This window comes from Erinaceus europaeus, chromosome 14 (genome assembly GCF_950295315.1).
Source record: "Erinaceus europaeus chromosome 14, mEriEur2.1, whole genome shotgun sequence".
NCBI classification, from domain to species: Eukaryota; Metazoa; Chordata; class Mammalia; order Eulipotyphla; family Erinaceidae; genus Erinaceus; species Erinaceus europaeus.
This window is the reverse complement of record NC_080175.1, coordinates 83,669,104-83,692,072: the sequence shown is the minus strand read 5'-3', so window position 1 is coordinate 83,692,072 and position 22,969 is coordinate 83,669,104. Positions and strand designations below refer to the sequence as shown.

Genomic DNA, 22,969 nt, shown 5'->3' with positions numbered 1-22,969 from the left:
ATGGACATCTAATCTTTGACAAAGGGGTCCAGACTATTATATGGGGGAAGCAGAGTCTCTTCAACAAATGGTGTTGGAAACAATGGGTTGAAACATGCAGAAGAATGAAACTGAATCACTGTATTTTTCACCAAATACAAAAGTAAATTCCAAGTGGATCAAGGACTTGGATGTTAGACCAGAAACTATCAGATACTTAGAGGAAAACATTGGCAGAACATTTTTCCGCATAAATTTTAAAGACATTTTCAATGAAACTAATCCAATTACAAGGAAGACTAAGGCAAGTATAAACCTATGGGACTACATCAAATTAAAAAGCTTCTTCACAGCAAAAGAAACCACTACCCAAACCAAGAGACCCCTCACAGAATGGGAGAAGATCTTTACATGCCATACATCAGATAAGAGTTTAATAACCAACATATATAAAGAGCTTGCCAGACTCAACAACAAGACAACAAATAACCCCATCCAAAAATGGGGGGAGGACTTGGACAGAATATTCACCACAGAAGAGATCCAAAAGGCCGAGAAACACATGAAAAAATGCTCCAAGTCTCTGATTGTCAGAGAAATGCAAATCAAGACAACAATGAGATATCACTTCACTCCTGTGAGAATGTCACACATCAGAAAAGGTAACAGCAGCAAATGCTGGAGAGGGTGTGGGGTCAAAGGAACCCTCCTGCACTGCTGGTGCGAATGTCAATTGGTCCAACCTCTGTGGAGAACAGTCTGGAGAACTCTCAGAAGGCTAGAAATGGACCTACCCTATGACCCTGCAATTCCTCTCCTGGGGATATATCCTAAAGAACCCAACACATCCATCCAAAAAGATCTGTGTACACATATGTTCTTGGCAGCACAATTTGTAATAGCCAAAACCTGGAAGCAACCCAGGTGTCCAACAACAGATGAGTGGCTGAGCAAGTTGTGGTATATATACACAATGGAATACTACTCAGCTGTTAAAAATGGTGACTTCACAGTTTTCAGCCGATCTTGGATGGACCTTGAAAAAATCATGTTGAGTGAAATAAGTCAGAAACAGAAGGATGAATATGGGATGATCTCACTCTCAGGCCGAAGTTGAAAAACAAGATTAGAAAAGAAAACACAAGTCGAACCTGAAATGGAATTGGAGTATTACACCAAAGTAAAAGACTCTGGGGTGGGTGGGTGGGTGAGGAGAATACAGGTCCATGAAAAATGATGAATGAAATAGTGGGGGTTGTATTGTTAAATGGGAATCTGGGGAATGTTATGCATGTAAAAAAAAAAAAAAGAAGTAGAAACACAAAGCAGAAATTGACTGAGTTTGGAGTATGGCACCAAAGTAAGAAAGCAGAAGTACACTACAGTTTGCAGTGAGTACCTGCCTAATACTTCCTCTCCACTTTTCCAAGCTTTGGGTCCATGATTGCTCAACAATTTGCTTGGCTTTGTATGTTAACTCTCTTTTCAGTCACCAGGTTCCAGGTATCATCAGGATGCCGGCCAGACTTCCCTGGATTGAAGACCCCACCAATATGTCCTGGAGCTCAGCTTCCCCAGAGACCCACCCTACTAGGGAAAGAGAGAGGCAGACTGGGAGTATGGACCGACCAGTCAACGCCCATGTTCAGCGGGGAAGCAATTACAGAAGCCAGACCTTCTACCTTCTGCAACCCACAATGACCCTGGGTCCATGCTCCCAGAGGGATAGAGAATGGGAAAGCTATCATGGGAGGGGATGGGTTATGGGGATTGGGTGGTGGGAATTGTGTGGAGTTGTACCCCTCCTACCCTATGGTTTTGTTAATTAATCCTTTCTTAAATAAAAAATAAAAAATAAAAAAAAAGAAAGCTTAATCCAGTTGCAGGACATCTGCCTTGTGAAATGTTTAATACAAAGTTTGCTCTTAGAACTCAAGGACCATAAAAAAAAAAAAAAAAAGAATTTCGTAACACTTTACAGTAAAAGAAGTAGAGGCATCATTTGCATTGAGGAATATATACCTTATTTGAGATACCTTATATCATATAAAGGTTATAGAATAAATATATCATATATACCTTGTTTATCATATATACCTTATTTGAGATACCTTATATCATATAAAGGTTATAGAATAAATATATCATATATACCTTATTTATCATATATACCTTATTTGAGATACCTTATATCATATAAAGGTTATAGAATAAATATCTTAGTACTTAGAATTCCAAAGAAATTACCATACAATAAATGTAGAGTTAAGTATGTCTGACAATTTAGTGGTAATTTACTGAACTCAGACTATGTTTAAGAGAAAAAAAAAAATCTATTGAGCTGGGGAGATAGTATAATGGTTATGCAAAAAGTCTTTCAGGCCTGAGACTCTGAGGTCTAAGGTTCAATACCAGCATCACCATAAGCAAGAGCTGAGCAATGCTCTGGAAAATAAAAAAATAATAAATTTTTTTTTTAAAAAAAAAGGAAGGAACAAAGGAAGGAGAACAACTATGTCCTTGGAATAAGAGCTTCTTTTTTTATATTTTATTTTATTTATAAAATGGAAACATTGGCCAGACCATAGGATAAAAGGGGTACATTTCCACACATTGCCCACCCCCAGAGCTCCATATCCAATCCCCTCCTGTGACAGCTTCCCTATTCTTTATCCCGCTGGGAGTATGGACCCAGGATCCCGGATGAGAACTTCTATTCTCTTTCATAATCATATTTTGCTTGCCAAAAAACCAACTGTGTATGTTCAGGATCCTTCAGAAGATGATACTATTATGGAGATAATTTCCTCTCTGTAAATTTGTGCTAATCCAGTAATTCAAAGAGTGACTTTTTTTTTTTCCTGGAACATACCTCCATACTGGTTCTTTATACTGGGTAACAATTTATTCTTTTTCAGCAGCATTATCAAGTGAAAAGATGAATTTGTTAACTTTTAAGCACAGTGAGTACTTCAGAAAGAGGTGAAAGAACTTGCAAAACAAAAGCAAATGCATGTTAATTAATTATTCTTTGTGTTGGCTACAGAGTTTCACAAAGCCAGGGGAATAGTTCGGTATGCTAAAGCACAGAATCTGCATGTCTCAGGTCCCAGGGATGCCAGGCTAGTTCGGTATGCTAAAGCACAGAATCTGCATGTCTCAGGTCCCAGGGATGCCAGGCTCAATCCCCAGTACATCCTAAACCAATGCTGAAAAATGCTCTAGTAAAAAAAGATTTCATAAAACTGAGTATTTAAGATATATCTACATGTATGTATACAAAATATATTTCAGTAGTTTTTAGACTAAATAATGTAGCCAGTAGAAAAACATACTGGAAAAAAAAATACATATAGAATTTCATCCACTTTTGAGCCCAAGCTATTATGAATCATCAGCAATAAATCACTCTATAAATGCTTGATGGTATACCGTAATTAACTTTTCTCTTTCTCACCTTATATCATGGAAGAGTTGCCTTTATTCAAGATCAGTATCAGAGGGTATTTGCTCTGAGATGCTAAAGGAAACACTGGGTTTTGAGGGGTAAAATGTAGAAGGAGTACTTTTATATCAGTGGATGCTAGAATAAATATGAATGTTTCTTAATAAAAATCTGTCATTTTAATTGAAGTACATAATAAATACTTATTATATCTGTTGAATTCTAAATATCCATGATTAAAATATTTTAAAATCTGTATGGGGGGGAGGGGAGGGCCGGCAGTGAGCACTGGGCTAAGCACACATAGTACTAAGCACAAGGATTTGGACAAGGATGTCAGTTAGAGCCCACAGCACCCCACTGGCGGTGAAGCAGGTCTGCAGGCCTCTCTCTCTCTCTCTCTCTCTCTCTCTCTCTCTCTCTCTCTCACTATCTCCCCTTCCCTCTCAATTTCTCTCTGTCCTATCCAATAAGATGGAAGAAACGGCCACCAGAAGCGGTAGATTGGTAGTGCTGGCACAGAACTCCAGCTATAACGCTGGAGGAAAAAAAATTATATTCTAAAATCAATCTTGGAAAATGTTTACTTTCCATTACTCTAAAAAACAAAGAAACAAAAAATCCCAGTGGCTCTTTTTCTAGTTTCAACAATGTATACTTCAGAGATAAATTGATAATGAAAGCAGAATAATGATTCAAAAATATAAGTACTCACTCTCTAAAGTATACTTAAGTAGATAAATTATATAGTCAACTAAAATCATATGGTAGTAGCCAAGGAAACAGCTCAACTGACAGAGCTTAGGACTTCTAGGACTGAGGCTCAAGATTTGATCCCTGTCCCCACATGTACTCAGTGATTCTCAGTCACTCCAGCCCTCCCCTTTCTTCCCTTCCTCTCCTCTCCCATTCCCTTCTGTTTTCTCTCTTCCTCTCTCCTCTGTATTATATGAAATAAATAAATATTAAAAAGTAAAGGCAGTCGGGCGGTAGCACAGCGAAGTGCAAGTGGCGCAAAGTGCAAGGACCGGCGTAAAGATCCTGGTTGGAGCCCCCAGTGAAGCAGGTCTGCAGGTGTCTTTCTCTTCCCCGCTCTGTCTTCCCCTCCTCTGTCCATTTCTCTCTGTTCTATCCAACAACGATGACATCAGTAACAACAATAATAACTACAATAATGAAACAACAAGGGCAACAAAAAGGAATAAATACATGAACTTAAAAAAAAAAGGCATGTATTGCACCAATGTAAAGGACTCTGGAGGGCACTTTCAGCTCCTGAAGCATGATGGCAGAGTAGGACCTAGGCTGGGGGTAAGAGAGTTTTTCAGAAAACTGAGAAATTTCATTCATGTACCAACAATGGTATTTACTGTAAACCATTAATCCTCCAATAATGCCATAAAAACACAAAAAATAAAGTCATGTGATGCATTTCCTTAAGGAGTATATGAAAAAAAATTAAATATAAAAATATGATAAATTTTTCCTTAATTACGAATATAAGTATATTCTAGAAACAATACCTTAATTATGAATATAGGTATATTCTAGAAAGAATACTTTTTTCAGGAAAGAATATTTTAGTGATTCTAATTATTTAGTCTTTATAATACGTATAGAAGATAGTTTCATAGCTATATCAAATTTATATTCTCATCTTATCATTAAAAATATATTAATCAGAAAGAAAGATGAGAAAATAGGCCTACCTAAAATAGACCTACTAGCTTTTTCCAAAATGGAGACCCCCCCCAAATCTCATCTACTCTAACCTTCCTTTCAGATTCCTGATTATTAAACGATTTGTTCTGCTTTCTATCGCAATGCTTTTTCAGCCACCAAGTTACAGATGCTACCATGACACCAATTTGACTTCCCTGGGCAGATGACCCCAGCAGTGTACCCTGGAACCCTGTCTCTCCAGATCCCTGCCCCACTAGGGAAAGATAGAAACAGGCTGGGAGTATGGAATGATCCGCCAACACCCATGTTCAGCAGAGAAGCAATTACAGAAGTCAGAGTTTCCACCTTCTGCACCCCATAATGATCCTGGGTCCATGCTCCCAGAGGGATAAAGAATAGGAAAGCTTCCAATGGAGGGACAGGATATGGAACTCTGGTAGTGGTAATTGTGTAGAATGGTACCCCTCTATCCTTGTCTATCTTAATTAAATCAATTCACATATATATTTGTTCTTGTCTATCATAATTAAATCAATTTACATATATATTTGAAGAAGAGAGTTAGCCTACAATCATTAGGTATGGCTGTAGTACAAAAATTTCTTGTAAGAAGGAACAAAACAACTTTAGAACTGATCAAATCATTTGATGATATACTTAAACTGCTTAATATAATTGATTAATAATACAATTCTATACATTTCAAACAGTTTTAGCCACCTCTCTTCAACAAACTTCATACATTTACTTCTAAAAAATGACCATTGACATTGGCTCCTCACCTGGTAATTTCTGGCAAACGAAATTTTAAATATAAAACAACTCCTACAAACTGCTCTGCCAAATAAAGTAATTCAAAATTTTTGTCAAGGTCCAAGGGGAGGCAGATGGGAATTGCCTGGAGAAAAGAAAACAAAATAAAATGCTTAAGTCAATGCCCACTGTTTATGCCATGTAATGTATGCTTCTTCTAGTTTCCAATGTTTTGCTTTTGGTTTCTGTTTATTAGCTTTTACCAGAGCACTGCTCAGCTGTGATTTCTGGTGGTTTCAGGGTTTGAACCTGGAAACGCAGGGAGGCGGCTCAGCAGGTAGAGCACAGGCCTTACATGTATCAGAGTCGGAGTTCAATCCTCTGCTTCACATATGCTGAAATAGTGCTCTGGTATCTCTCTTTCTTTCTCTCTCTCTCTCTCTCTCTCTCTCTCTCTCATGAAGCAAATTCATCTTTAAGATGAATTAAGAATTTTTTAGGGAACTACAAAGCAATAACATCTACTTCCTTATATTGGATTTTCAGAAAAGTTGTGACTTATTTTCCTATGTTTTCTATGCAAAAATGCATCATGACTTTTCTAACAACCAAATAAATCATGAATGCACATGTTTTAAAGTCTTGTTCAATAGGGGTGGCTGTATTACGTCTTCATCTTTAAACTTCCATTGCAAATCTTGGTCTGAAACATCATCTTTTTTCAATAATAACATCCTAATTAACAACAGGCATAATGTTATTCATGAATCATATCTGAAAAACTTTAATTTGGACTCAAGTGAAAAATAACAAATAGCTCCTCAGCCATTCACTTATTCACTTATTATAGAAATATTTCCTGAGCATTGTAAAAGGACTGTCAAAGAACCTAAACAAGATAAATATCATCTTAGTCTCCAAGTACTTTAGAAAAAAAAAAGTGATTTAGGCTCATTAAATCTTCTATCATTTTTTTTTCATAGAAAGTAAGGCTAGTGTTAATATGGAAAGCAGTTAATATTGGTGCATTTGGAGAAAAAGGTATGGGGGCAGGGATCATGTACACAACAATGTATTAAATCTAGGTACAGAAATAATTCAACATTTCTTTTTAGAGGTTCAATAAGGGGAGTCGGGTGGTACTGCAGCCTTTCTCTCCCCTTCTCTGTCTTCCCCTCCTCTCTCCATTTCTCTCTGTCCTATCCAACAATGACAACAACAATAATAACTGCAATAATAAAATAACAAGGGCAACAAAGGGGAATAAATAAATTAATTACATAAAAAAAGAAGTTCAATAAGTTGGCCCCAACAAGAAGTTCAATAAGATGGCCAGGTGGTAGCGCACCTGTCTAAACGCACACATTACAGTGCACAAGGATCCAAGTTCAAGCCCCTGGTCCCTACCTGCAGTGGGGAAAGCTTCACGAGTGGAGAAGGTGTCTCTTTGTCTCTTTCCCTCCCTATCTCTAATACCCTCTCAATTTTTCTCTGTCTCTATCCAATAATATATATTTTAAAAAGAGTTCACTAAGTCTATTCCAAAGTAGTTGATGCCATGTAACTATAGTAAGTACTGAAATAATAATAGATTCAGTTGTAAAACAAACACTAATGCAGCATAATATATCAATAAAAATAATAACAAAATAACTACACATGGCAATTACTGAACTTCACCTTTTTTTATCAAGTAAATAGCATAGGTATGGAATGTTACCTTTTTCTCATCACTGGGGCTTCACCACCCTCACTTGACTTTTTCAAGTATGTAGATAGTAGGCTGGTAGATAGGGAGGAAGGCACATAGATAAAGAGAGAAAGAGAGATGGGGAAATGCCAGAGCATTGAAGCTTCCTCCATGGCTGTGGAGGCTGAGCTCAAACTAGGCCATGCGCTTGACGAAGTGGAGATGTGATCCAAGTTGACTATCTTCCCAGCTGAAATGTTACATTTCTATATGCACAACTTTACCTTGGTAACAGATACAAAGATTTGGGTATACACACATTTAAGTCACTATTTAGAAAGATTTTATTCTAGTTCTCAATCTCATAATCATATAAAATATCACCTTCACTATGGGATGATCTCACTCTCAGGCAGAAGTTGAAAAACAAGATCAGAAAAGAAAACACAAGCAGAACCTGAAATGGAATTGGCGTACTGCACCAAAGTAAAAGACTCTGGGGTGGGTGGGTGGTGAGAATACAGGTCCATGAAGGAGGATAAATGACATAGTGGGGGTTGTATTATTACAAGGGAAACTGAGGAATGTTATGCATGTACAAACTATTGTATTTACTGTTGAATGTAAAACATTAATTTCCCAATAAAGAAATTAATTTAAAAAAAAAAAAATATATATATATATATCACCTTCACTTGTACTACGAAAAAAAAAAGATACAGAGATGAGACTACGAGTTTCTAACAGGTAGCTCACATTTATGGGAGGGGCAAAAACCCTCTTAAGATGTTGACATCTTTCCAAGGAGGAGAAACTAGAACCTAGTCCCACCATTCAATTTTTCTACCAATTACAAATTTAATTTGAATAACTGAATGCAAGTTGGAGAGATACAAAAACAAAAGGGACTCCTCTGAACAACTTGAATTACACTAAATCCAATTCTGACAGCTACTTCATCCGCGGTTTAATGAGCACTCTTGCAAGTACTAACTTGCCTAAGGCAGGATCAAACTTGCCAGAGCAAGACAAAGAAAGCAGACACAGGAAAATATTTTCACAATAGTATCTATGAAAGATCTGTTTTCTCACAAAGAGAAACAAAAACCTCAGATTTCATAACTTAAAGATCTACTTTGCATTTTGTAAGCATATAGGATATACAGGTGATCACTCTCTAAACTCTGAGCTTCTTACTTGAAACCATTTTTTTTTTACCCAGCCACTAATTATCTCTAATGCTTGCAATTTACATGACCACAATTAACATCTAGATGGTGATTCATTGCCTGCATGAACTTATAGCGAATGTAGTCATTCTATATTTTCCTGATTTGCCTTGCCAGTACTTAATTTGGAATATGTACCTGGAATTTTCATTTTTGACATCAGATGAAAATTTAATATTACAGAATATTATTACCTCACAGCTCTTCTGATCTTGAGCAAGTTTGAATCCTTTCTTCCCATCACAATAACAAGAGTAACTGCCTGGGTAATTGACACATAGCTGAGCACACATATTCTCTGCGCATTCATCCACATCTGGGTAAAAGAAAACATGAATCTTCATACCTCCTAAATGATCAATCCAATAAATGAGGGACCCTTCTAATTTTAGTGTAGGATAACCAGTGACAATACAGCCTCAGTGAGTAATATCCCTGTGACATCAAATCACATTTAAATACTAGGCATGAAATTTGATTGTTACAAGTGTAATTTCATTTTATTTACATACTCCAAGAAATACAAAGAATAATTTCCAATAAATGATAATTAATAGAACAATTATATCAAAATCCCTATTTTGATATGGGGGGAAAAAAGTGAAGTTAACTGTATTTTCTTACTTTATGAATTCCATGAGACACTTTTTGCTTCGAGGAAAAGAAAGAAAAAGGGAAAGGAGGAAAAGATCACAGTTTTTTCTCATTTGATTATTAGTGACTTAATAGTGAATTATGAGGTTATAAAATAATAGGAATATAGTTCCACAAGCTAAATTCTGTTCCTGCCTCATGACTGCAGCCATAGCTCTCTCAAAGTACCAAAGACAAATGAGGAAGATCTCTTTTATCTGAAGACTTACGTAACTGAGGATTAAAGGACAACATTGTGGCCAGGGAGACAGCTCAGCAGACAGTGTGGAAGTTGCATGCTTGAGGTCTCAGGTTCAGTCCCCAGCACTGAAAATATTAGAGCCCTTTTCTGATCTTTGTCTTGCAAAAATAAATAAACTATTTTTAAAAATAAAATGACAATATGAAGGTATTTCCTAACGCAATGATTAGTAGCAGCAATGACTCAATTGATTTAGACAAGTTCATAGATAGAAAGGAGGCTAGAGGTTAATACGGTTTGAGAGAGAGGATTAATCAGCAATCTAAGCTGCTGTTTGGTATGATGAGAACATTTTGGAAACTAAAGTTATAACTGGATAATACAGGATAAATGCCATTCAGCTATATACTTAGCATGGATAAAGGAAGACACTTAGATACACTTTGACACAATAGAATATTTGTTCTAGTTTTCATTAGTTGTATCCAGGTAACTATTGTGAATTTTTCAAAAACTTAAAAGAGAGTATGAGATAATGCTTAATACCCATGATTTGTTAAAAATCCTCCTAATAGGGACCAGGCGGTGGCACACTGGGTTAGGTGCATACAGTACAAAGCCCAAAGACCCAAGCAAGGATCCCAGTTTCAGCTCCCGCTCCCCACCTGCAGGGGTAATGCGTCACAGCGGTGAAGCAGGTCTGCAGGTGTCTCTGTGTCTCTCCCTCTCTATCTCCTTCTCCTCTCTCAGTTTCTCTCTGTTCTACCTCCCCAAAAAAAAAAAAAAAAAGAAAAATGGTCGCCAGGAGCAGCCTGCCAGTGATAAGCCTGGAGGCAAAAGCAAATAAACAAAAAAAACAAACAAAAAACCTCCTAGTGCGTTTAAGCACATATAGAAGCTTAAATATGCAGCACTCAGTCAACTGAAATATTAAAAATTCCAAGTCCACAGTCACTGACATGACTAATAAAAACCTCTCAGACATCTAGCACACAGTTGTCATTTGATTATGAAGGCTTTTTTTCTTTCACAGGCTACTTAACAGAATTATATCGCCTATTTTAGAATAAATGGCATACTGATACATGCACCAAAAAAAATCATTGAAAAACTTGATATAAAAGCTAATGTTCAGAGGTGGAACTAAAGAAAAGCAGCAGCTGTGTTTCTCTCCTGTCTCCTCTCCTCTCCCCAGTCAACTAGAAAACAAAGAGGATCACCTGAGAACACAAAACAAGACCTGAACACTGTGGGAACGCACCAGGTCACAGAGAACATCTCAAGTGTGTTCTACATGGTTTCTAAGCAAAGGGACAAAACTAGATGCGGACATACTCTTTTCACGTGTGCACTGTACATTGGGATTCTGTGCAGCCTTGAGAAAAGGCCACCAAGTTGTAGATGCTGCCATGATGCCACCCTGACTGCCCTGGGCAGATGGCCCCACCAATATGTCCTGGAGTCCCACCTCCCCGGATTCCTGCCCCACTAGGGAAAGAGAGAGACAGGCTAGGAGTATGAATCAACCTGCCAATGCCCATGTTCAGCAGGGAAGCAATTACAGAAGCCAGACCTTCCACCTTCTGTACCCCATAAGGACCATACTCCCAGAGGGGTAAAGAATAGGAAAGCTTTCAAAGTACGGGATAGGACACGAAGCTTTGGTGGTGGGAATTGTGTGTAATTGTACCCCTCTTATCCTATGGTTTTGTCAATATTTTCATTTTATAAATTCAAATATATAAATAAATAAATATGAAGTTAAATAAAAATGCTCATGTTCAGGTCAGCAAGACAGCTCATCTAGAATTCTGGCTTTGCCATGAGCATGATGTAAGTTCAAGCCTGGCCCCATTTGTAATGTTGAAAGCTTTGGTATTGTGATGTCTTTCCCTCTCTGTGTCTATGTCTCTTGATCTTTCTTTTTATTATTATTATTTATTGGATAGAGTCAGCCAGAAATAGAGAGGGTAGGGGGAGACAGACAGGGAGAGAGACAGAGAGACACACGCAACCCTGCTTCAACTACTTCCAAAGCTTTCCCTCTGCAGGTGGAGACCAGGGCTTGAACCCAGATCCTTATGCATTGTAGCATGTGCACTCAGCCAAGTGCACCACCACCCAGCCCTCTCATGATTCATGTGAAAATACCATCTCAGAGTAGGGAAGCCCCAATGGCCAAGAAAAAAAAAAAAATCTAGTTTCTAACCTCAGAGTTGTACTATCTACAGAAATTTTGAATGTACCTTTCTTTTCTGTATGTGAGCTCTTCTTACAACTGAAATTCTTTTGATTCTCTATTGGCCTTTAAATTATGTGCAAAATGTTCTTATGTTACTTTTTTAATACATTGTAAGTCTCCAATTCATGTCCAGCTTAGAAAGTTAAGTGGAGTGCATAAGCCTAAAGATCACATGTCTTACATACTTTTACTCTGGAAGGAAGCCAAAGCCAATGATTACCCGGAATGACTACATTATATCATGTACTCTGCAATCTTAGAAAATCTGACTGTTCATATCAAACAGATCAGTGTTCAAAACCATGCTCTTCACCATCAGCAATGACATCACCACAACTCTACCTTCACAAGATTTTGACATGGGATTATATCTGTAGCCTTCAGCACATTCACATTCATAGTCTCCTGGGATGTTCTTGCACACAGCTGTGCCACAAATGCCTGGAGTTTTAGAACATTCATCCACATCTACAAATGAAACCAATAAATTAAAAAACATTTTTTCACATGCCAGAAGACACTAGCAAAGAACCTTTGATTTGTGTTTCCTGGATCTAGTTTAATACACGTAATAAGACAACAAAGAGGCCTGGGAATCACAAAATATTAAATCTATCATCGTTGTTTACTGCACTAAGTATGATTTATTTATACAGAGTCATAGAAAACTTGATTGATGTTTGCCATGTTCCTTTGTAGTTATAATAAAAGAGAGTGCTTTGATTATTTTTGCATTTACCAGGCTAACTAAAAAAATAGCAAAGGAATTTATAACATTATTAATATTCTTAAAATTCATTCTTAAGTATAAAGTCATGAAATATGGTCTTAAAGGAAGATTCAATAACCCAGGAAGTTGTGGGCAGAGAACTGCACTTGTATACATTATGCCATGGGTTCAATTCCCAGCATGTCAACTGCCAAAGGCAGATGTTTTCTATGCTCCATTCTCTTTCTGTCTCATGAAACTACATAAATCTTTTAAAAAGATGGTAGAGTCAGTTTACATCACCACAAATATATAAAGTAGTAATAAGACAGTTCATCAGTCTTCCCTTTTTCCTTTTAGAAGTCTACAATAGCTATATTTGCATACTATTATTACCTAAATTATGGGCCTAGATATGGTCTCAAAGTACAATAATGGAGCAAAACAAACTTTACTTCTCAGTTAATGTCACAGAAATTCTGTATGCTTTTATTCCACCACATAGCCCAGTAGGAAGCAATGATGGGTTTCAATTACTTACAAGACAGGAAATTATAAAAAAGGGAATTTTGTAATAATTTCCATACATGTATCTTTAACTCAGTGGATAAGTACTAAATACATTTAAATTAAACTATAACAAATTTTTTAGAAGGACAAACTGAGTATTTAATGAAGGCAGTAAAAGGGGACAGCTGCTCAACGATGAGTTTGTCAGCCACTTACTAACTGCTTTGTGTGTGTGCCTGGTAGTATGAAAAATGCTGTATGTACAAAGATAAAGGCATCTACAATTTCCTCCGTACTCATTAATAACCCCAGACGTAAAATTTTTCATGCTGAAATAATAATAAACATGAGGACAAATATATAAGATTTGTACAAGCATTAAGTATTATTTGCTTGTGGGACGTATATAATATTCTGCATTATGGTTATTTTTATAACTGCTGTCCTAATGACATCAATATTCCAAAAGAAACTTCAGATTTCCAAACAAACAGATGAGAATGATATATGCAGAGGCAGGTGGTGGTGCACTGGGTTAAGCACACATAGTACAAAGCTCAAGGACCCACCCAAGGATCCCAGTTTGAGCCCCCAGCTCCCTATCTGTGGGGGTTGCTTCACAAGTGGTGAAGCAGGTCTGCAGATGTCTTTCTCTCTTCCTCTCCATGTTCACATCCTCTCTCAATTTCTCTCTGTACTATCCACAAAAATATATATATATATGAAAAAATGGAAACAGAAACAGTTGATTCGTAGTGCAGGCACCAAGCCCCAGCGATAATCTGGAGGCAGTAATATATGTGTGTGTGTATATATATATATATGATATATGCCACAAAGTGGATCATGAGTTAGGAAAAAATGGTCAGACGATGAAGTTAATTTTAGAGTCCTTTAATGGAATTTTAAATAGTTTTATCAGAAGGGGCCGGGCAGTGCACATCTGGTAGAGCACACATGCTACAATGCACAAAGACCCCAGTTCAAGCCCTTGGTCCCCACCTGCAGAAAGGGAAGCTTCACAAGTGGTAAAGTAATGATGGAGGGGTCTCTTTCTCTCTTCCTCTCTACGTATTCTTGCCCTTTCAATTTCTCTCTCTTTTTATTTATTTATTTATTTATTTTATTAATGAGAAAGATAGGAGGAGAGAGAGAGAAAGAGCCAGACATCACTCTGGTACATGTGCTGCCAAGGAGTGAACTCAGGACCTCATGTTTGAGAGTCTAGTTCCCTAGCCACTGCGCCACCTCCTGGACCACTCCATTTCTTTTTTTTTTTTTTCCTCCAGGGTTATTGCTGGGCTCGGTGCCTGCACCATGAATCCACCGCTCCTGGAGGCCATTTCCCCCCCTTTTTGTTGCCCTTGTTGTAGCCTCATTGTGGTTATTATTATTGCCATTGTTGATGTTGTTCATTGTTGGATAGGACAGAGAGAAATGGAGAAAGGAGGGGAAGACAGAGAGGGGGAGAGAGAGACAGACACCTGCAGACCTGCTTCACCGCCTGTGAAGCGACTCCCCTGCAGGTGGGGAGCCGGGGGCTTGAACCGGGATCCTTATGCCGGTCCCTGCGCTTTGCACCACATGCGCTTAACCCACTGCGCCACCGCCCGACCCCCGGACCACTCCATTTCTATCTCTATCCAAAATAAATACAAAGTATTATAAAAATGGTAATTTTATAATAAGATATATTTAAAATACAGCACAGTGATGAGCGAATCATTCCCGGCATATGAATTCAGTTTAGAGATTTGGTACGTGAATAAAAATGAAGAGAAAACTTTATATCCAATTGAGTTACAACTTAAGTTTTCTGTTTCTGTGTAGGATCTGAAAGATTAATTTTATTGAATTGTTACCTCACACATTCTTTTTTTATTTATTATTATTTTTTTTTTACCTCACACATTCTTATAAAGCACTAACTACATACTTTCATATGGCCTTTTTTATAGGCCTCCTCTCCCATTTTTGGACTGAATCTCCAATTTAAAAAATTCAGTGTAATAAATGTTATAAATGAAATTAAAAATGCTGAATTTAATTACCTCAGACCTATATAATGGATCGAAATGATGAGAGAGAGAGGAAGAGGGGGGCTGGGTGGCAGCGCAGCAGATGAAGCTCACATGGTGCAAAGTGCAAGGACTGGTGTAAGAATCCCAGTTCCAGCCCTCAGGGCCCTCCCTGTGGGGCGGGGGGTCACCAGGTTGCCTCACAAGCAGTGAAGCATATCTGCAGGTGTCTATGTTTCTCTCCCCTTCTCTGTCTTCCCCTCCTCTCTCCATTTCTCTTGGTCCTATCTAACAACGACGACATCAATAACAACAATAATGGTAATATCTACAACAACAATAAAAAACAAGGGCCACAAAAGGGAAAATAAATCTTAAAAAATGAAAAAAAAACCAGCTCCACTGTATCACAGGACATGAGGTGGGGAACACGCTAGTAATATAAACTTACTTTCTATCAACTTATTTTTTATATATGTTATTTATTTACTGGATAGACACCGAGAGTAAAGAGGAAAATAAAGAGAGAGAAGAAGAGAGAAAGAGAAACACATGCAGCGTTGTTTCACAAATCTGGTACTAAGGGCCTGAATCCAAGTTCTTGCATATGATAACATGTGCACTCAACTGGGAGTGCAACTGCCCATCTCCACCCCACCCCCCACCATAAGCACTTTAATCAGAGGCTTTTTGTGGTCCAGGAGGGGGTGCAGTGGATAAAGCATTGGACCCTCAAGTGAGAGATCCTTAGTTCAATCCTCAGCAGCAAGAGTACCAGAGTGATGTCTGGTTCATTCTCTCTCTCCACCTATCTTTCTCAAAATAAATAAATAAAATCTTAAAAAAAAAAAAAAAAAACAATCAGAAGTTTTTCCAAGAACTTCCTAGGCAAATTCCTATGACTGAATCTTGCTCTCACACAGCAAATGCAATTTTTCACTCTTACCTTTACATTCCTTTTTGTTGGCAAGCATAACAAAACCAGTTTTGCAGGAACAGTGGTAGCTTCCAGGTGTGTTATCACAAATCTGACTGCAACCTCCATTAATATTTAAGGGGTCTCTGCATTCATTTATATCTAAAAGAAGCCCAATAGGTTATTTGTAAAATATAAATCTTTGAGAAATTTTCGGTCAATCAGTGTGGCCAGATGAGTTTCTCATACATACCAAATTCACATGTCTCCCCATGCCAGCCTGGTTTGCAAATACAAGTGAATGAAGCTTGGCCATCTTTGCACTTGGCATATCCTTCCTCATTGCATGGGAGAGGGTTACACTGGTCCGGAATGGCTAAAGGACATTGACATCTACTTAATACACACACCACCATAAAACAGAATCATGTGTCCTTTAATAGAAATGCCCCCTCACAATTGTGAATGGAGGGGAAAAAAGAAAAAGAAAGTCAATCTAGCTAACACCAAACTACTGATTTTTTAAAAAAAAATTTTCTATAAAATTGTATGTTTTGAAAAGAAGTAATAAATTAGGTATTAATTCAAATGATAGGAAACAGATGAACCAGGAAATTGCTATCAACTTGTTTTCTTGTCTTCCATTACTTTTTTTAATAACTTTTTTAATATATTTATTTATTTTCCCTTTTGTTGCCCTTATTGTTTTGTTGTTGTAGTTATTATTGTTGTTGTTGTTGGACAGGACAGAGAGAAATGGTGAGAGGAGGGGAAGAGAGAAAGGGAGAGAGAAAGATAGACACCTGCAGACCTGCTTCACTGCCTGTGAAGTGACTCCCCTGCAGGTGGGGAGGCAGGGCCTTGAACTGGGATCCTATAGACGGTCCTTGCTCTTTGTGCCACGTGCGGTTAACCCGCTGTGCTAGGGCCCGTCTCCCCCGTTACTTTTTTAAAAAAGAATATTAAATATACCTTTGCAGGCAAACTGTTTTACTTGTATAATTATAACTTTATAAAAATTCAGATAAGTGAATAAACAGGTGAGGCCAATGCTGGGAGTCGGGAGGTAGCGCAGCTGCTTAAGCGCTCGTGGCGCAAAGTGCAAGGTCCTGAGTAAGGATCCCGGTTTGAGCCCCCGCCTCCCACCTGCAGAGGAGTCGCTTCACAAGCGGTGAAGCAGGTCTGCAGGTGTCTTTCTCTCCTCTTCTCTGTCTTCCCCTCCTCTCTCTATTTCTCTCTGTCCTATCCAACAACGAAGACAGACAATAATAATTACAACAATAAAGCAACAAGAGCAGCAAAAGGGAATAAATAAATAAACTTTTTAAAAAAAGACTTAAAAAAAACATAAATATTTACCAGACAGCCATAGTCACATATAACACTATGATCTTTTCTTGTTTCTCAGTTGGGAAATTGGAAGAGAAGGATACATAATCTACCAAAATTATCACTATATGAACTTCATTCAGAGGAAGAATACTAATTTTATATTACATAGTATTTGCCACATAAATAGTATTGATGCCCAAAATAAGTGGATTAAACACGGCTCTATTTTAACCCCTCAATCAACTCTAACGTTGAACCACACTACATGATAGTACAAGAGTCAAAATAGGGGGCTGGGAGGTGGTGCATCAGGTTAAGCACACATAGGACAAAGCCCTAGTACCCAGTAAGGATCAGGTGTCAAGTCCCAGGCTCCCCACCGCAGGGGGAACACTTCACAAGTGCTGAAGCAAGGCTTCAGGTGTCTTTCTTTCTCTCTCCCTCTCTACCTCCCCCCCTCTCAATTTCTGTCTCAATCCAATAATAAATAAATAATTTTTAAATATTTATTTTATTTATTTATTCCCTTTTGTTGCCCTTGTTGTTTTTTATTGTTATAGTTATTATTGTTGTTGTCGTTGTTGGATAGGACAGAGAGAAATGGAGAGAGGAGGGGAAGACAGAGAGGAGGAGAGAAAGATAGACACCTGCAGACCTGCTTCGCCGCTTGTGAAGCGACTCCCTTGCAGGTGGGGAGCCGGGGTTCGAACCGGGATCCTTATGCCGGTCCTTGTGCTTTGCGCCACCTGCGCTTAACCCGCTGCGCTACAGCCCGACTCCCATAAATAAATAATTAAAAAAAAATTAAAATAAAGCTGTTGAGAATAAAACTCCAAAGTCAATGACCGAAAGCTGAGTAAATAAGCAACACTTAGATTACATTAAAATCACTTTTAGGGGCTGCACAGTAGCACAGTGGGTTAAGCGCACATGGCTTAAAGCGCAAGGACCAGTGTAAGGATCCTAGTTCAAGCCTCTGGCTCCCCACCTGCAGGGGGGTCAACAAGCGGCGAAGCAGGTCTGCAGGTGTCTATCTTTCTCTCTCGATTTCTCTCTGTCCGATCTAAGCAACAGTGACAACAATAACAACGATAAACAAAAAGGGCAACAAAAGGGGAAAAAATACTTTTAGTAACAGCAGCATTTACATCTAAGGAAAATTCTCAAGTGCATTTCGAGAATACCTCTTTCTGGGTATCAATCAACTCTTGCAGGACTCCTTCAAGGCTTTTTAAACATTAGTTATTAAAAAAAAATTAGTTATATTAACATGGGCAGACCTTATAGCAGGGTTTTACTTTGTTTTGGTGTTGGTTTTTTTAACATTATAGTAGAGGTGTTTACCATTGACACAGCTTCTTAGGTCAGGATAAGCACTAATTGTCTGACGGGCAGCCATGAGCATTCCAGTTCGGAAAGAGCCAAGACATCCTGCAGATACAAACAAACGTCAACTTCTTAGAGTAGACACACACAGTTTGGCTGGAAGTAGTGACAGAAATTATGCTCTTGTATATATAGAATGTATACTCTTGTATCTTTACTAGGTTCAGCATTTGCCAGTACTATTTCTGTTCGTCTTTTTGAAAAATTAAAAATCTATAGGAAGATTACGATAAATATGGAATCAAGGGGGTGGGTGGTGGTACACCTGTTACTATGCTCAAGGACCCAGGTTTGAGCCCCTAGCCCCCACCTGCAGAGGCAAAGCTTCACAAATGGTGAATCAGGTCTGCAGGTGTCTCTCTGTCTCTCTCCCTCTCTATCTTCCCCTACCCTCTCAATTTCTAGTTGTCTCTATCCGATAAATAAAGATAATAAACAAAGGGTGGGGGGGATAGATAGCATATGGTTATGCAAACAGACTCTCATGCCTGAGGCTCTGAAGTCCTCAGTTCAATCCCCCACATCACCACCATAAGCCAGAACTGAGCAGTGCTCTGGTAAAATAGTAATAATTAATAATAATAATAATATATGTAATTGAAATGTAGGTATCTGAAAACTTCTCTTTGAAGAGCTTCAATGCCATAAACAAAAAAAGATACCATATTAGCAGGTAAATCTGTAGTCACATAAACCATGTTTATTTCACATTAGGGAGTTACAGGTCGATTCCTATCAGACCTGAACAACTTTAACCTCAGCACCCAGCCTTTATCTGTTCCCAAGCTGGGTGAGGCACAAGCTGATTGGTTACAGAGTCCATGGAGGTGCTGACAATCATGGTGAGAACAGGTTGGCTATGATGCAAGTCAGCCACTCTGGATACTGGAATGCACAAGTGAGAATCCACCAGCAGCAGTTTTCTCATTCTTTTACCTATGGATTTTTCATTCCATTCCCTCCTCTGCTTGCACCCAGAAAATCCTGATATACTGGCTTATCCCTGTTTGCAGTCTCTGTACGAGCTGTAACTTAACTGTTTCTAGGCACCTGGTTATAAACATTACTAACCCGATAAACTATGTTGTTGTTTTTTTTATCCTTTTATTGAGGGGGTTAATGCTTTACCATGCATTCACTGACACGGGTAGAATTGCATTATGTACCAGGACCCCAACGCTCTCTCTCCCCCTCCCTCCCTGTCCTTATGTGGAGTCCTTCGCTTTGAAGCAATACACCTAGATTGCTTCAAAATTTGGGATATTACATATTGTGCTGTTATGAAACTAGGTATGCACAGATTTCTTTGGGTGGGTGTGTTTGTTTCATTAAGATATATTGCCAGGAGAGAAACTGCCAGGTCATCGGGTAGGTCCACTTACACCCTTCTGAGACTTCACCAGGTTGACTGCTCACCACTAGGGTTGGGCCCATTTTACATTCCCACCAGCAGCGTAGAAGAGTTCCTTTACTCCAACAACCTCGCCAGTATTTGCTTGTTAATGCAGCGGTAGCTCATTGTTGTCTTTCTTGGCATTTCTCTGACTATCAGTGACTTTGAACATTTTGTCTATTGGCCCTTTGGATCTTTTCTTCAGTAGTACAGACCTTCATTCCACAGTCCCATAGGTAACAGGTACAATCCCCAACACTACCATATGCCAGACATGAGTAGCATTCTGCTCTCAAGAAATTAAATAGACAATGTATCATCAAGAGTAAATAATGTGACATACTGGGAGGTTGCACAGTGGTTAGAGCATGGTCTCTCAAGCATGCCAGCATCACATATGTCAGAATGAGTTTCTGGCTCATTCATTCTCTCTCTCTCTTACTCATAAATAAATGTTTTAAAGTAAATAATTTGAATATATTTGCATTATGTCTCAATATTACAAAGTAGGTTACTTTCATCTATTTTATTCCTCACTACAGCCCTGCGAAAGCAGATATGACAATCTGATAAGAATAACTGAATAACAAAGATAAGTCAGCCACTTATAAGTAACTTGGGTTCACTGAGTATCAACAACACAGTGTTTCTTAATAGCCACTAAAGACAACAACATCATATATATATATTTACATATATATACATTTTTTAAATATTTCCCTTTGTTACCCTTGTTTTATTATTATGGTTGTTACTGATGCTGTTGTTTTTGGATAGGATAGAGAGAAATGGAGAGAGGAGGGGAAGACAGAGGGGGGAGAGAAAGATGGACACCTGCAGACCTGCTTCACCACCTGTGAAGCAACTCCCTTGCAGGTGGGGAGCCGGGGGCTCGAACCAGGGTCCTTACGCCGGTCCTTGCTCTTAACCCACTGCACTACTGCCCGATTCCCAGTTTTTATTATAGAGAGAAGTCACCAACTTTTGCAAGTTATCTTCATTCCTTAACTCATGGGGTCATTCTCACATCACTCCTAACTCTTCACCCTCATATGCTCTATTGTCAATTTTTACTTCCTGCTGCCATTTTACAAAGATCCTAATGATTATGGTGCACTTGCTCAGGTAATTCAGAACAAGGCACCTATCTCAAGTTCCTCAAATTAATCTTCAAAGTCCCTTTTGTCATGTAAGGTAATATCTTTACAAGTTCAGTAGATTATGACATGGCTATCTTTAAGGGAAGGGGCATTAGTCAGCCTGTCATGGGCTAGAATAGTTTCCAGTAGAAACCATACTTTATATTATTGTGGCCTTTCTGGAGGTCCATAAAGACCTAAGAAGTTCTAAGTTCACTGTTCCTCCTCTGGATTTGTCACTTATATGCTACCAAACCCATAATTCATTTCTTCCAGTATAAATATTTGGCCAAGACATTTATCAGACTGTTTCATTTTACATTTCTCAACAAATTTGCCAATGGATAACATCCAAAATTGAGTCTTGTTAGGATAGAATTCTAAATGAATGTTTCATGTGCTGATTAGGATCCCAGGACTAGACTACAAAGTAGATTAACTCATAATGAAGTTTATATGCAGGTTTGTGCTAATAAATGTGATGGTGTTTTGAATGTAATGGCTTATTTAAAATTATAGTGTAGACAGCCAATTACACAGTGACTCAAAAGCAGTGCAATACAGGACCCTAAGTAACCTTCCCACTTATTCTTACTGCCAACAAGAATGAGAAAGTTGAAGTGAATGTCAAGGTTAGAGCTAGAGATTGTCCCTGCTTTTGCAGTCTGTCAGAAGTTCTCTCAACAAATTAGATTTCACACACACACACACACACACACACACACACACACACACACGCCATCAGGAAGAAAATGTAAACTAAGACATTTTCAAGGCCAGGGAGGTGGCTCTGAAGTAGAATACAGGACATGCTTGAGTGACCTCGGGATCTGACTTTTCCACTCCCTGTGATGTACAGTGCTCTGGTGCCCCCTCCCCCAACCTTTCTAACTCTCATGAGAAAAAAAAATCAATTTTTAAAATTTTTATTTATATATTTAGCATTGAGACATAGAAAAATTGAAAGGGAAAGAAGGATATAAGAGGGAGAGAGAGAAAGAGAGAGAGACCAACTTGAAATACTGCATCACCACTTGTGAAGCTTTCCCCCTGCAGAGTGAGGGGGGAGGCTTAAACCTAGGTTCTTATGCACTGTAATGTGTGTACTCAACTGAGCACACCACAACCTAGCCCACTACCTTAAATCAATTTTTTATATTTATTTTATTTATTTATTCCCTTTTGTTGCCCTTGTTTTATTGTTGTAGTTATTATTGCTGTTGTTTTCATCGTTGTTGGATAGGACAGAGAGAACTGGAGAGAGGAGACGAAAGACAGAGAAGGGGAGAGAAAGATAAGATACCTGCAGATCTGCTTCATCACCTGTGAAGCGACTCCCCTGCAGGTGGGGAGCCAGGGGCTTGAGCTGGGATCCTTACACAGGTCCTTGCACTTTGCACCACCTGCGCTTAACCTGCTGCGCTACAGCCGGACTCCCCTTAAATCAATTTTTAAAGGCACTTTCAGGAAAAGTCTTCGTGGGCAAAATAGATCATTCTAGGAAGAAAACTTAGTTCTAGACTATGTTTCTTTTCTTTTCTTTTTTATTATTATTAGATAGATACAGAGAGAAATTGAGACGGGGAGACAGAGAGACACCTGCAGCTCTACTTCACTACCAGTGAAGCTTTCCCTCCAGAGGTGGAGACCAGAGGCTTGAACCCAGGTCCTTGTGCACTGTTGTGTGTGCTTAATCAGGTGCACCACCAT

At 38.5% G+C, this 22,969-nt stretch overlaps 1 protein-coding gene across 1 annotated transcript in view; it reads right to left on the bottom strand.

Annotated features, from left to right (window-relative positions):
• The window catches only part of PROS1 (protein S), a 74,699-nt gene that overhangs the window by 30,474 nt on the left and 21,256 nt on the right, over window positions 1–22,969 (bottom strand). The window contains exons 4-9 of the mRNA XM_007532541.3: window positions 18,686–18,772; window positions 16,263–16,385; window positions 16,040–16,171; window positions 12,199–12,324; window positions 8,974–9,095; window positions 5,890–6,005 (exon numbers count right to left, since the gene is read on the bottom strand). Of these exons, the coding sequence (XP_007532603.1) occupies window positions 5,890–6,005; window positions 8,974–9,095; window positions 12,199–12,324; window positions 16,040–16,171; window positions 16,263–16,385; window positions 18,686–18,772 (706 nt within the window). The remainder of the gene's footprint in view (window positions 1–5,889; window positions 6,006–8,973; window positions 9,096–12,198; window positions 12,325–16,039; window positions 16,172–16,262; window positions 16,386–18,685; window positions 18,773–22,969) is intronic.